The sequence below is a fragment of the Lichenostomus cassidix genome, chromosome 7, assembly GCF_008360975.1.
Source record: "Lichenostomus cassidix isolate B80296 chromosome 7, HeHo_3.0, whole genome shotgun sequence".
Taxonomy (NCBI): Eukaryota; Metazoa; Chordata; class Aves; order Passeriformes; family Meliphagidae; genus Lichenostomus; species Lichenostomus cassidix.
The window spans coordinates 6,485,445-6,499,500 of record NC_139488.1 but is presented as its reverse complement, the minus strand read 5'-3'; the positions used below and the strand labels follow the sequence as shown (position 1 = coordinate 6,499,500).

The 14,056-nt window shown below is 36.7% G+C and overlaps 1 protein-coding gene across 1 annotated transcript in view; it reads left to right on the top strand.

Moving 5' to 3' along the window:
- The window catches only part of TFPI (tissue factor pathway inhibitor), a 33,053-nt gene that overhangs the window by 983 nt on the left and 18,014 nt on the right, over positions 1 to 14,056 (top strand). Inside the window, exon 2 of the mRNA XM_085065968.1 lies at positions 9,424 to 9,543. Within this exon, the coding sequence (XP_084922094.1) occupies positions 9,429 to 9,543 (115 nt within the window). The 5' untranslated portion in view covers positions 9,424 to 9,428. The remainder of the gene's footprint in view (positions 1 to 9,423; positions 9,544 to 14,056) is intronic.

Below are 14,056 nucleotides of genomic sequence, written 5' to 3'. Positions count from 1 at the left end.
ATGTCAGTGTAATACACGTTTACCTGACCCTCCAAAACACCAGAATATTTTTGGTGACTTTTGTAATTTTTTATGTAGAATAATTGATGTAAACTTCAGTTTTAGTATCTGTGTAAAACAAACCAGTAATACTAGCCTGTATTTTAAAAAAATTGCTAGAATTTTGCTAGTGTGTTAGAAAATACACAATTTAAATGAAGAAAAGGCCTATAACAATGGGAAAATTGGAGTAGGGAGAAAAATAACAGTTTGCATGGGGGGAGTATGTAGATGGTCAGTGTGACTCAGTACTCCAGGAATTAGCCCTGAAAGTACTTGAATGGGAAACATGTAAAGATATAAACCTTCCTTCCTGAGTGTCTTATGGACAGCCACAGAAACAGGAAGTGCAGCGGTCAGTGCAGATAGGGACAGCAAGGGCGTGCTGTAGGAATTGCTAGGCACCTACTTGGGCAAAGCTGTCACCCCTTTCCCTTTGGAACCTTCTGCCCATTATTTGATTTTACTAGGAGACATTTATTACTGTCTGTGAAGGCAGCAAGTAGCTGTATCCACAGCAATTTCTCTGAATTATTGTTTAAGCTCAATTTGAGAATTATAATCAAGTTTACTTAGTGTGTAGTGTACACAGAACAATGCTGAGGAGGTAAAGGTCATTAAAATACATCTGGCTCTGGCCTTTTCTCCTGTCAAATAATGCTTCACATGAAAGGGCTCATTAAAAAGAAACCATGTGGACAATTGTTTGATAAATTCATTTATATGAAAATTTTATGACTTTATGCCAGAGAGTTTCCAAGTGCTCTTTAAATTGCCTTTCAGTCATCTGTATGTGTGTCCTCACGTTGTGTATTGCATAGTTTGTAATTTTGAGTTTTAAAGCATTTCAGCTCACTGGTTGTAGTTACATGACCTTTAAGGTGTGTTTAGCCTTTTAGTGCAGTGCCCACATTTACTAATACTGCTCATGAAAACTTAGTTGTTACTCATCTAGTAATATTCTAAATGCAGAATTAGAGTTTTATGTTTCTGACTCAGGACAGATAGAAATTTAATGTCATTGAGTTTATGTATCCTTAATCTCATTGGCAAATAATTTTGAAAGTCCAGTGGTAAAAACTTGACTATTTGGTGTCTATTTTAGATCTAAAAGGAGGTGAGGGATAACATTCAAAAAGGATGCAGATTTTCTGGCAAAGAGGAAATTGTGAGAGATTGCAGGAAAAGTGATCTGGGAAACAAAGCAAGAGTGTAAATGAATTAGCATCTTAGAAGACTTTCAGAAAACATGTCCAGATCCACAGTTAGAGAAGAATTACTGGGCTTCAGTTCTGCCTTCAAGGACTGTTTATGTTTCTGAGATAACCCTTCCAAGTTGAGTGCATAAACAGAAGCAGACACCAGTACCCAAGTGTTCTCCAGCACAGAGGCACTGATATCTGTTATGCTGTTCTGATTCTGTGCTTCTTGGATTACTTTCAGGGCACAGAACACAGACTTCTCTCACTGATATATCAGAAAAAAATTACTAAATCTCCTCTGGAAAAAAAAGACCATTACAGCAGTCTCTCACATTCTGGGAACCTGCTTTAACATCGACATTTACTTCAAAAAAGGCATTCTGGTGGTAATTTTAGTTTGCATTGTAAAATAAGGTGGTATCTGCTTTAAGTGCTGTGTTACTGTCATGATTTTGTTGGTGCGCATGAACCAATCAGTTTATTCTGAGAATGTTTGCCAGAGGGATTCAGTGTATGTGTGTAAGAAGAAGAAACTTTAAAATAAGAAAAAAAAATATCAGTAGAACTTAGTAGCATCGAGGTTTACATGTCACATCTCTCAATTTTGGAGCAAAGTGTTTAAAATCTGTCAAATTCCAGTAGTTGCAATTCTTCTGTGTTTGGGCTGCATTCTGGACAGTCACATTTCTCTCTAGAGAGCCAGGAGAGGCTGATGGGGTCTTCCCATATTAAGCTGCTTTAAGTGAAACCAGGAAAACTGTCTTGAAAAACAGGGACAAATTACCTACTTCTGTATGTTTCTCTTGTGAAACCATTTAAATTTTACAATGGGGACAGAGTAGCCCTGGGGACAGAATGAAACAAAACCATATGGAGAATTGTATTATTCCTTTCCTCTCATAGTTACTTCACAGCAAAATAGACTTATTCCTAATCCTTTTCATTTTCTCTCACAACTCTTTGTTCAGTTTCTTAATTATTTCCTGTTGCCGTTAATACCGCTGTTCATCTCCCATCTTTAGCATTGCTGCCATCTTCCCTGATGGAGTTATGCCTTTCATAACTGAGTACAGCTCTGAAGTTAACTGGATAATTAGATTTACTCTTTAGTGAGAAATTAAAACTAGGCATTTGAGCATGTTGACCCCCAGGGTATGAGTCTGCCCACTGGGAAATTCAACTTTCTTTCAGAAGATTTAACCTTCCTTTAGAAAATAGAGCATTCCAAAAGAACCAGTTTTAACATAACTATATTGAAAAGTGCAGTTCCAGCAAGTAAGTTGGAAATACAAATTTGATATAAAGGAAATACTTAGTACTGTTTTTATGAACTTCAAGAAATGTCTGTCAAAGTGTATTTGCTCTAGGTCCACCAGAGCTGGCACTGCCACCAGAATAAGGAACATGATCTATACTGTGGTGGGAGATGAAGGGAATACAACCCTTCTTTTCCATGGCATTGTTGTTTTATGTTGGTTTAAGGTGGTTGTAGGGTGATAATCTGAGGCAGATTATCTGAATCCTGTGTTTATGCCACTGAAGGCAGTTTCAGCATTTCTAGTCTGTGTGATGATCCAAAGCTCACAGGTTCCTTGCAGTAATAGTGTCTGTGGTGTCTGCAGCTGGGAAGATAGACCAGGTGACCTGTACTTGCCTGACTGAGCAAGGAAATTTGTATTTTGGACCTCTGTATGTGTGAAAATGTGATTAATGTGATGATGAGGTAACAAAAGGTTAATATGGGTATGGTCAAAATCAGTCACGAGAGGCATCACTGTGGCAGTAGTTTCTTCCTGTGCCTGCTTGTAGTATTTGCAGTGTCTGACAACTTCACATCAGTGAAATTGAGTAGTCATGCTTCCACAGTGTGTACAAATGGGAAATTACACACAACACAACAGACATCCAGTGCTGAAATTACTCTCTCCAACAGAAAAGCAGGTTGTGCTGAGTTAACTGACATCTGAATTCGTGTCTGTTTATCAATGAGCACAGCTGAGACTTGAACATGTAGTCTGTACTTTTCCAGTCCAAACTGCTAGCAACAAAACAGGCTGGAGGCTTTATAGTGCTTACATGTAACTAATGTTTCTGCTTGTCTGTTTTGCTAGTGGATTTTGTGCTCTGGAGTGGCTTTTATTAGGATGCTGAAGGCATTACCCGTTTGAAAATAAGATTAGATGACCAATATTTTCCTACCAATGGGTAGTTTCTGTCCAAGTAGTACAGGCCCAAGTGTAGTGAGTTTGTTTTTTTGTTCAAGATTTATGAAATTATATAAATGAATAATTTGCTTTAGTCCACATGTAAAAATATTTTGATAGGAGCAAAAGATTTCTTTTCCCCAGTGAAAGCTGTATCACAATGAAAATGAGCTAGTTATATGATTTGCTGTAGACAAATCCAATGTTCCTGTGAAAAGTGGAGGAGTTATTTTGGTAAATCAGTCTTAATTTCAGTGCTTATAATTCACTTTGACTGTTGCATCAGGTGCTTTGCTGTGCTTGGTCAGGGAGTTAAGAAAATTGTTTGCCAGCTTCTGTAGCCAAGGCATTCTGTTGCTATAGCTCTGCCTACCAGATTATATCCAGTTCCCAGCTCTTGGATCATGGAAATCATGGATGGGAGACCTGACTGAGCCAGGCAAGAATGAGAACTTAATGGAGGAGCGATTTAGAGTCTGGAGCTGTATTACAAGAGAAGCTGAGTGGAGATAGGATGGCAGAAGTACTTGGTTCCAGGGGTGAGAAGACTAGGAAAAGGGAAAAAGTGGGTCCTGAAGCTAAGCTGGGAAAATGGAAAACAATTTTAAAGCAAGAGGGAAGGAAGTTAACAAAGAAAGTGAAGATGCAAGAGAGGTCTACACGCATATGAAAAAAAGGAAGTGATTTCTTGTGCTAGGTTTATTAATTTATTTATTTATTTATTTAATTTCTATTTCAAAATACGACAAGGTTTTTCTTTCCAATTCTTTTATCAGGTGTGCTTGAAAAGCAGCATTTGCAAGCTTCATAAAAGCACAACAAAGATGGGAGTTTTAATCTGAATCAGTGATAGCAGGTTATACAGCTTCTCAATTTAAATGATAATGAAAAATTTGTTTTTCTAAATTTTCTCTTTAGTTCCTAGTTTTCACTTGGGATTTTAAAAGACTGGAATAGTGCTGTAGCAAAGCATTTATGCTAAATGGAGGAAGGTGGGTAAACGACTAAAATTCTCTCTCATGACAAGAAGGAATTTGAAGTTCTTGGAGGAACTGGATGGAGTCTCTGGTCTCAGGACTGACACAGACTATGAGAGCTGCTACTTATTGCAGGGTGCAAAAGGGAGATAAGTTGGGATGAGGGTTGTAATTTCCATAGCTTTTGCTTTCAATCAGTAATGTTTGCATGCTGATGATTCATAGCGCACTGCCTGAACTTATGAAGTTGTTGTGGCAGCACAAGGCTCTGGTGACTCTAATGGAAGTCAGTTTTACTGACAGTCCAGCACTGACTCTGGGGCAGGTATCATCATCAGAGCAGAGATTTCCTGCTCACTTCATTCTTCATATTTACTGCTGAGGAAATAAGAGAACATGATGTTGCAAGCAGCTGCAAAACAAGCACGTAATAATTTTTAGGGGAACACACTGACTCTGCCAGCTGGGAGACAATGCTGCAGATAAGTCTAATTTATCACACAAGTCCTAGGTAGGTGGTGGAAAATATCATAGGGTAAATACAATGCCTCTGAAGTACAGGGAACTGAAGAAGGTCTGCTTTTATATCAGAAATGTTATAATCCTGTCTAGTTAGACCTTTTAATCCGTAATTTTAGGCTGTGCTAAATTGGACCTCTGAATATGCACATCCTATCTCCTGCTATTAATTCCTCTATTTAATTATATCCTGTGCTTTTGTGTGTGTATTTTTCTGTTTCCTGGGCTGTCAGTGTGAATGAGTCACTTTTACAGTCATTACAAAGTCACTTCAGGCCTTTTTCTAAGGATGTCTTATTTTGGTTACTACAGGAAATGCTGGTTTTCTTTTTCCAGTTAGCTTGTTAAAGATAAATGCCATGCTGAAAAAAAGTTTTTGACTAAACATTTGGGTAACTATAGAAATTGAAGAGACTGCTAGATGAAAAAAAATATGTGTGTGTGTGTGTGTGTATGTGTGTATGTATGTGTATATATATTATGTATATATACACACACACGTCCATACATACACACACACACACATTCATATGCATATACACATAAAAGTTTTGTCTCCAGAGACTGCCAACTGCATGGACAAGACATTAAGTTTTATATTTTTCTGCTATTGGCAAAAAAAAAAAAAATCTCAAGATCTTCCTTTTATTTTTGAGTTTAGGTGTCAGGATAAAAAGGGCCTGGTTATAAGAGCAAATAATAAGGATCTTTTACTGGGAGCTTCCTTGATTGCTTATGATGTGATCTGCCTTGGTTACCTGTACTTCAGCCTGAGGGAAGCTAATGGCACTAAATGAAAGCATGTCATTAAATCAGCAAATAAATCAGTGCCAATTATAACCCATGGACCTTTGATCTCCTCTGTCAAGTAACGTTGTTGTCTGTTAGGAAAATGTCCCATTAAGAGGTAGGGAGTTTGGGAGCAGTAGAATGCCAGTTCCTAAGGAATTGTCTTTATGAAATACACATTAATGACACTATGATGTAGAGTATTAATGCTGATTCCTGGCTGTCCTAACCTAGAATCCTTCAACAGGAAAAGGCTTTACATACTCTCAGAAATTTTCAGAATGTGTCTTAAATAATCAGACAGTTAAACATGAATTATTTAAAATTGAAACATTTCCTATTTTTCTCATGACAGAGAGTTTTTCACAAATGTGTACATTTGGTATTTTACTGAGTCAAATATCGCTGATGAAGTATTTTTAATTGTGCACTCCATACAAATATAGCAACAACAAAAAATCAGAATGTTTTAAAAAAGCAAATTATGGCAGTATGATAAGAGGCTTACAGCTTTAAAGTTCTGTTACTGGGCAGCTAAACGTGCAGTCAGAAAACCTGGACTTTTCTAGAGGGTTTGGGTTTTTAATTGAAAAAGCAGTGCCAAGTACACTTTGATCTGGGATTTCCTTCTTCCTTTAGGAATAACAAGAAATAATTAAAGCACGGAAGGATTTAAGCATTTCATTACCAAAACCTTCACCCCACTCATCCCATCTCCACCCAAACCTGACACAATGTTCTGGGACTTTGTGACCTTCTGGGAAGGTTAGCAAGAAGCTAAAGGAGATTGTGTTTGGTCAGTAGACTCTGCAGTAAGGCAGATATGCCATTGCACAGCCTACATTTTTCCTCTTGGGAACTGGCCCAAGCATCAACATGGCCAGCTTTTGACACACCTTTGACCCTTCCTTTTAAGGGAAATGTAGGAGCTGAGTGGAAGAATAGAAATACTGTACCCTGGGAGGATTTTTGTTCTCTGTACAAATGCAGTAATTTATCCTTGTATCCACACAGTGACAATTATATGTGGTAGCTCACGATACACAAAATTCTGTTTTCAAATGAAAAAAATAGAATCCTATTGAGGATTTCCATTTCTGCCTGATTGTCTGTCTTCTACTTGGGAAAAAGCTTTTGAGAATATGGGATAACTGACTAACAACTGATTACTAAATTTTGTGATCTAAATCTATGCTCTGCAGATTCCTGGAAGAAGGAACCAAAGCCTCCAAATTCAAATAGAATTTTGCTGAACCTAGGGAGAGTTTTGATGCCATGTTTGGAAAAACTCAAATGTAGAAAATGAGAGCCCGGGGGCAAACATGGAATTAATCCATTGGTAACTGAGGTTGTGGGTAATTAGCAAGCTCCTTTATGAAGAGTAACAATTGTGCCAATGATTACTTCTAAGGAAAACAATGTGCTAGAAATTTGCCCTTTCCCATGTCATTTCAAAAATATAACTGTATTTTGTAACTTTTTATTCCACTGAACTCACAGGAGCCAGGGAGTTTGAAAGTTATTACTACATATCTAAGTATCAAATCTGAATATTTGATAACATTTCTGCTTTAAGTGAGCCTAGATGATGTAAAACTATCACCAGCTTTGTTTATTTTGTAATGCTAAGTATCTGTGCAGTTTTTTGAATTTTTTTACTTAATATTTCTTCGCATACCATTTTTCTTAGTTGTGGATTTGCTTTAATTTTAGTTGATGTCAAACTGACATAATAAATCAGAAGTCTCTCAAATCACAAAGACAGTCTTAGACAATTTCAGGTTACCTTGCATAGAGTTATTTTCTATTTTAAAGCCTGACTGGACTTTTTAACAGCGGGTGATAAAAAGATTTGCTGTTACTCTTTCTTTAACCTTTGGATGAAAATGGGTAATTCTTCCAAGGCCATGTGCTACAAAGCTTTGTATAAAAAGGAATGTAAAACTGGAGTTCCAGATAGAATTGAGAATAAAGATGCTACTTCTGTTTCTTTAAAACGTACCTGAAAATGAGCAACTGTAGCTCTTGCCCATTTTCTCCATTTACAAAATATTTCAGAACTTGTAAATTGGTTTCTAATCCAAGAGAGATTCTTCCACCTCTGCTAGAAAACAGTAATTTTTGAATTTTTTCATAGAAGTAAAGAATAGTGTTTGAGGAAAGATTTTTTAAAACCATGATTAAAAGCACAAAATGAGATCTGTATTATTACATTTTCTCAAACCGTATGTGGATAAAGCATTTTATTTATTCCTGTGGAAGTTAAGCTTAATAACTGAGTTTAGAAAGAATCAAAGACATGCAATTTTTTTGCTTATTTTGGCAGGAAAGCATTGTGATGTAAAAGTTAACACTCATATTTTCTGCCTAAAATAGAAATTCCTTCAAACTCAAAATTTTTGTTGCTTTACAGAAAAAATAAAGAAAAAAGGAAGAAATCTCATTTTTTTTCACTACACTATATACTGAAGCCTTCTAAAGGGTATTGTCTGCATTAAAAATTACCTAAATAGATAGTGCTACTCATGATCTGGTCTGTAATTCCACCAGTTTTCAATTTCAAGAGTTGTTTTTAAGAAGGCGTTTTTCAATTACATGCTGCAAGTTGGTAAAACACTGAGTATGCAAGAGGGGAATACTGGTAAGTTTTCTAAAGAGAAATGAGAATTGTGGTTCTGATTTGGTGAAGACATGCTGTCTTCACAGACATGCAAAAAAACCACTGAAGACCAAAGTGTGTCTGAAGGCTAGGAACTTCCTAGCACTTAGATCTTTAATTTTTTTTTTTTTACTTAATCTTAATTAATATAGAAAAAATTTTGTATTGTACTTTAAGAGAAGAGGGTAGGAAACTAGAGATTATGAATAGGGAATTGATCTCTTGGTAACAAAGATGAGATTGAGCCTATTCTCTAATTAAAATTCAGAGATCCTGAAGGAACTTTTAGTTAGTTGGAAAATATGCATTTCTAAAAAAGTTATAGCAAAAGTTTTCCAGAGTTAATTTCATATTTGTGTGCATAACCTCATCTTTGGCAACCTGAACATGCCAGCTGCCATGGAATAGTGACTGTTAGTGATTGCACAGATTCCATGTGAAAAATAATAACTCTGTACTTCAGTGAGGTTCTCAGTATTAAAGGGATCTACAAGGTGCAAAATACTTCTTAAAGCACTGCAGTCCATGTTGCAAAAAGTTGGATTCCTGTGAAATGCAACTTGCACAAGAATCCGGGAACTTGGTAACTATATATTGATTAAATATTTGTTAAAAGTGTTGTGGCAATGAATGTAGGTTCTGCCGACTGAGTACAACTTGGAAGGATTTGACTGGGCAAGCAAGAATACATTGTGTAATTAATGCCAGGACATTAAAAGTACTGAGTGTTGCATTTCATATCATGATATATTTCAGGAGGGGATTTCAATTGTGCCTTAAAATGGAAGAATAGCAGTGCCTCTGACCTGTACTGGTGATGGGATAGGAGTCTTGCAATCTGCTGAGCACAACTGCAAGCCTTGTCTCATTTTTCATTGTGCTTGCAATATGATTATACTGGAATACCCCCCATTATCTCCAGAGCTCCCAGGTTGTGTATCTACCACAGGGCTGTGCACTAGCCTGCTAATGACTTTTGCAGAACACTCAAGGAACTTGACTGAAGTGTATATTTTCATTTTTACGTTATACAGGGAAGATGAAAGGAAGAAAGAAGGGATGTTCCCTACCTTCAGCCTTTATCTTGCTGTTCTTCTGGATCACCAGGCACACAACTGCTGAGCTGGATGGCAGCGAAGAAGAGCATGTTGTGGGTAAGAGGTTACTAGAGAATACCTACAAGTCAAACAACAAAACACAAAGACTCAAGCAACAAAGCCCTTTATGTTAAAATGCACTGCAGATGTAATTCTGTACTTGAGAACTTTTGTGGGAAACTTCTCACTAAGCTAAAAATGTGCTGGTTTCCAACTGGGAGAGAGATGCTTTGTATTATGTGTTAAGCTTTAGCAAAATTGCCTTCTACTGAGGCTTCTGTTTCCCAAGCTTTTTGGATCATGTAGTCCTAATCAAACACTGGGTTAGATATCAAGATGATTCCCTTTAAGCTCTGCTTTTGGAGCATGGAAAAGTTCGATGTTCACAGAAGCAAAACATAGAGGTGGTTAGCTCAGGTTTTATTTCTTCACACAAATGGAGCAGAAATATGATGAGTAACATTGTAAATTGATGTTGCTCTGTCCCATGCACAGATCTCACCTCACAGTTAATTTGCAAAGTTTGATTTAAAGATGATACAGTTACTATCCTGTTTTTTTTTTCTGGGCCTTCATGAAGGTCTTTGTATAGCCCCAAGTGATTTGATGTCACTGGATAAATAATGGAGTCAGACTCAGTGATCCTTGTTAATCCCTTCTAATTCAGAATATTCTGTAATTGTATTATTAAACACCAGTTTGAAACACCAGTTGAAAATTTTTGTTAGAAAAACAGTGTGACTGTCAGAACTGGGGACATTCTTGGATTTTCACCATGGTAAAATCATTGTTTACTTCACTGAGATTAAGATGGATCAGAATTCTATCCTGGAGATCATTGTGAGAGTTATTTTAATTTCCTCCCAAACAATTCTGAGAAAGATGGGGCAAAAATATACTTTTGGGCCCACACTAAAATATTTCTTTTTCCTTTGAGAAAATTGCTTGAAACTGTGATCACCTCCTTAAGCTGCAGAGGGCTATGAAGTGGATGCTTTTGTTTGCCATATCTGATTTTGAAGTGCAACTGAGAGTGCAGCCAAGGGGAACCTTTTTGTTATATTTTGTCCTGTTTCCATCCAGATTATTTCTATTAGACTTTTACAGCAGTGTTCCTTGAGACAGAAATAGTAATGGTGCACAATCATGGCTGTACTAGGCTAGTGCTTTAGGACCATGTCACTGTTAGTCTCTACAATTTAAGGTATGTATTGTTCCAGGTTAAGCATATGCTTAGCATGGCTGTGTAGTAAAGACTGGTTCATTCAGAATAAATTTGTTTCTTTTTAACCCTGAAGTACAAAAATGCCCTTTTTGTTTGAGGGCAGAGTCACATTTATCTTTGCCCTACAACTCTTAGTGCTATATAAATTCATAGCCAAACTTGCAGGTCATGAAGGCCAAATCATCTTGCATACTTTGTCACCACAAGAAATCTGATGGCTTAATTTTTATCCTCTATTTACTTTGTTTGTAAAAGAAAACAAGTAAATAATCTCAAGGAAATTAAATAGTCGTTTCACTGGGGATTATTTTTTCACTGATTATTTTGCAACTGGTTACTTAGGATTATGTGACCACTAACTGATTTAGTATGAGAAACAGTTCTGAACTTCTGGGCTTTAATTCTGAGGTAAAAACCAGTCAAATATGAGGCTTAGAAATTAAAAAAGGATCCTGTTTTTGTGACTACTGAAGACTCAGTTGCAGTGTTTGCAAAAAAAAAAAATGCTGTAGTCTGTTTTCACAAAATATTTAGATTGTTGCTAATTAAAATTATATGTATGGTTTCTCAAGATGTACCTGCTGGACACAGTGATTTTAAATGCAGAAATTTTGTGGGCTGTAATTTCATTGATAACATTTCTTTTCAAAGGTGGATGGTAATAAAGAAATGACATCTTTTCCCCCAGCATTCCATAAATTTCAGGTATTAAAGGATAAAATTAGTTGTGTGCATCCATTATTTTTAATGTCATACTTTGGGATCACATTGAGTACAAGTGCTTTGTGAATCTGAGAGGTGGTTTTTTTTCTATTTTAATTGCAGTAATAATCAAGATTGCAGGTAAAGTCCAATGGAATAAAAGATGATTTTTAACTCGTTCTCTTCCAGCAAAATCTATAATTTTTCCACCAATAAATAAGTGTAATAACAAAAATGAAAGTATAAAAATAACCAGGTTATGTATATTGTTTAATAATACCTCATGTGGTAGGCAGCACTTTAGTTGATGTTCCAAAGCCTGAAGAAAATGACTCACAAATGGAATGTGCTTTTTGTTCATATGCGAAAGCTTGCCAAGAATAAATGTGCCTGCCTAAAGAAAGTGTAGGAAACACATGGGTAGGAAGAGCACTGAACAGTGTGTGGGTGGGGAGCTGTCAGATTGACACAGCTGGAGAGAAAAGAAGCAGCTATTCATTAGTGACAAGGTGCTTAGTATTGATACCACTTATCAAAGGGAGACATTGCCGAGGAAGGCTGGAATGATGACAGCATATCTTTATAATTAAGGATAACCACAGGAACTCATATGAAGTTGAGAACACATAACCTAAGCAAACTAAAACAATGTATTTTTACATAAAAAGTCAAAATATTCCTGATCTTTATTGTCCCAATTTATATAGTTCTATTCTGAAAAGCAACTCTTCCATAATGCTTTTCATATTTATTGTGCTGCAGGTGTAGTATAAAAATCAGTTCATTTTCTAGTTAAAAGGAGGTCTTTTTATTGAGCAGCCCTGCAGATTATATTCATAGGAGTCTGAAAGCCAAATTAGAGTCTTTTGTTATGCCTACATCCATGGGAAAGGTATTGTTTTCACTTGTATTAATGTAAGAGGATTAAAGATAATATTCACCATGTCTGGTTTTGTAATATTACACTGCTTCCTAGTGAAGTGATAACAGTGCCTTGCCTTGATGTGCTCAGGGCTGCCTGCAGGTTATTGGAGCTCTCACAGTGAAATGACTGCACTGAAATTAATTGTGGCTGTTTGTGTGTTAAACAGTCATGTGTTGATTGCAAAAGTTGCCATGGGAATGACATTAAATGTGAGAATGCCTGTGCTGCATAGGAACAGTCTTTGGCCCAAATCTTATTTGACAGTTGCAAAAAGCAGGAAGGCTGAAGGAATGGAGGAAGAAAGTGATGACATAAAATATCTGCAATGAGCTCATTCTCAGTGTGAGCCATGTCATGGGCATCACTTTGCACTTAACACAGACTAGGGAGTGCAGTGGATGTTAGAACAGAGCAGTGGCTGTTTAGTGCTTATGTAGCTGATGGAAGGAAGTCATTCAATTTAAAAGTTGAGTGGGGGGAAGAAAAAGGGGAGAGGTGGCTTTGCTGTGCTTTGTGTTAGTTTTAATATGGGAAGTAATAACTTCTGTGTGAACATCAGCTGTAACCATTATTTGATGTATTTATAACAAAACAAAATTTTCTTGGTCTAGGCTAGTACAGTCCTACAATTAGGTAGGATTTGTAAATGTTTTTGGACCAGATGCCTAAATTGGATGAGTGATAAATATTCAACAGGGCCAGATACAAAGTGGAGGGTTAAACTAAATTTTTTTAAAATTACAAATGCATTGTGCTACTCTTAAGAAGGAAAATTAATGCAGTCATAAATATAAGATGGAAAATAAATGTTGAAGCACCTGTATAACAAGATTCTGTTTGCTGGAAAGTAAATGGAAGTTACAGAGCATTACAAAAGTAATTCCATGTTGTTTTAAAAACAAAGGCAAGTGATTTTGTGTTGTATTAAGGAAAAACCCAAAGGCTAATTATTCTACTCTATTTGCCATGAGTAATGCCTCAGGTAGGGGATTATATTCAGCTCTGGGCAGCACATTTTACCAGGAATCCAGACCAATGGGAAAGATCCAAATAAGAGTTATGAGAGGATTAGAAAGCAAGGCCAATAAAAAGATGGGAAGAAAGGAGATTATTTAGTATGGAGATAATTAAGAGGGAAAAAAAGTCTTCCAAAAGAGACAGAGGTGGGCTACTGAAGTGGTGTGGTGAGTGCAGGGCAGCTGCACCATGAGGGCTTCAAGCAGCCAGGGATGGAGCTGTATTTGGAAAGCCCAAAATAAAGGGTTGAGAGTGCAGGAGGCAACTTTCTCTCCTGCAGCCGCCTTGGAGTGTGAGACATGATAAGTGGATTACACAATCAAAACTGATTGACTGTGTGTATATGTATATGGTTTTAAATTATTCTATCTATGCAGGAAGGAAGCAAAAATAATCCAATATATAGAGGTAAAACATTTAAGTGGTATATTACAGAAAAAGGCCTGTCTTGCAAGAAGAGGAGTGAAACCCTAGAACTGACTGCTTCAGGTTGCTGGGAATTTTACTTTATTTGGATGAGAAACTCTTTAACATCCCTTCAGGTTTTAACTTCCTATGTTTCTGTTGAAGAATTCTCACTGTCCATCCTGACAGACATCTTCCCTAAATGTCATATCCTGTGCTTTTCTCATAGCACCAAAAATGTAGCGACAATTTGTCCCAGTGTTTGAGAGCAGAGGATGAGGCCTCACTCTAAGAAT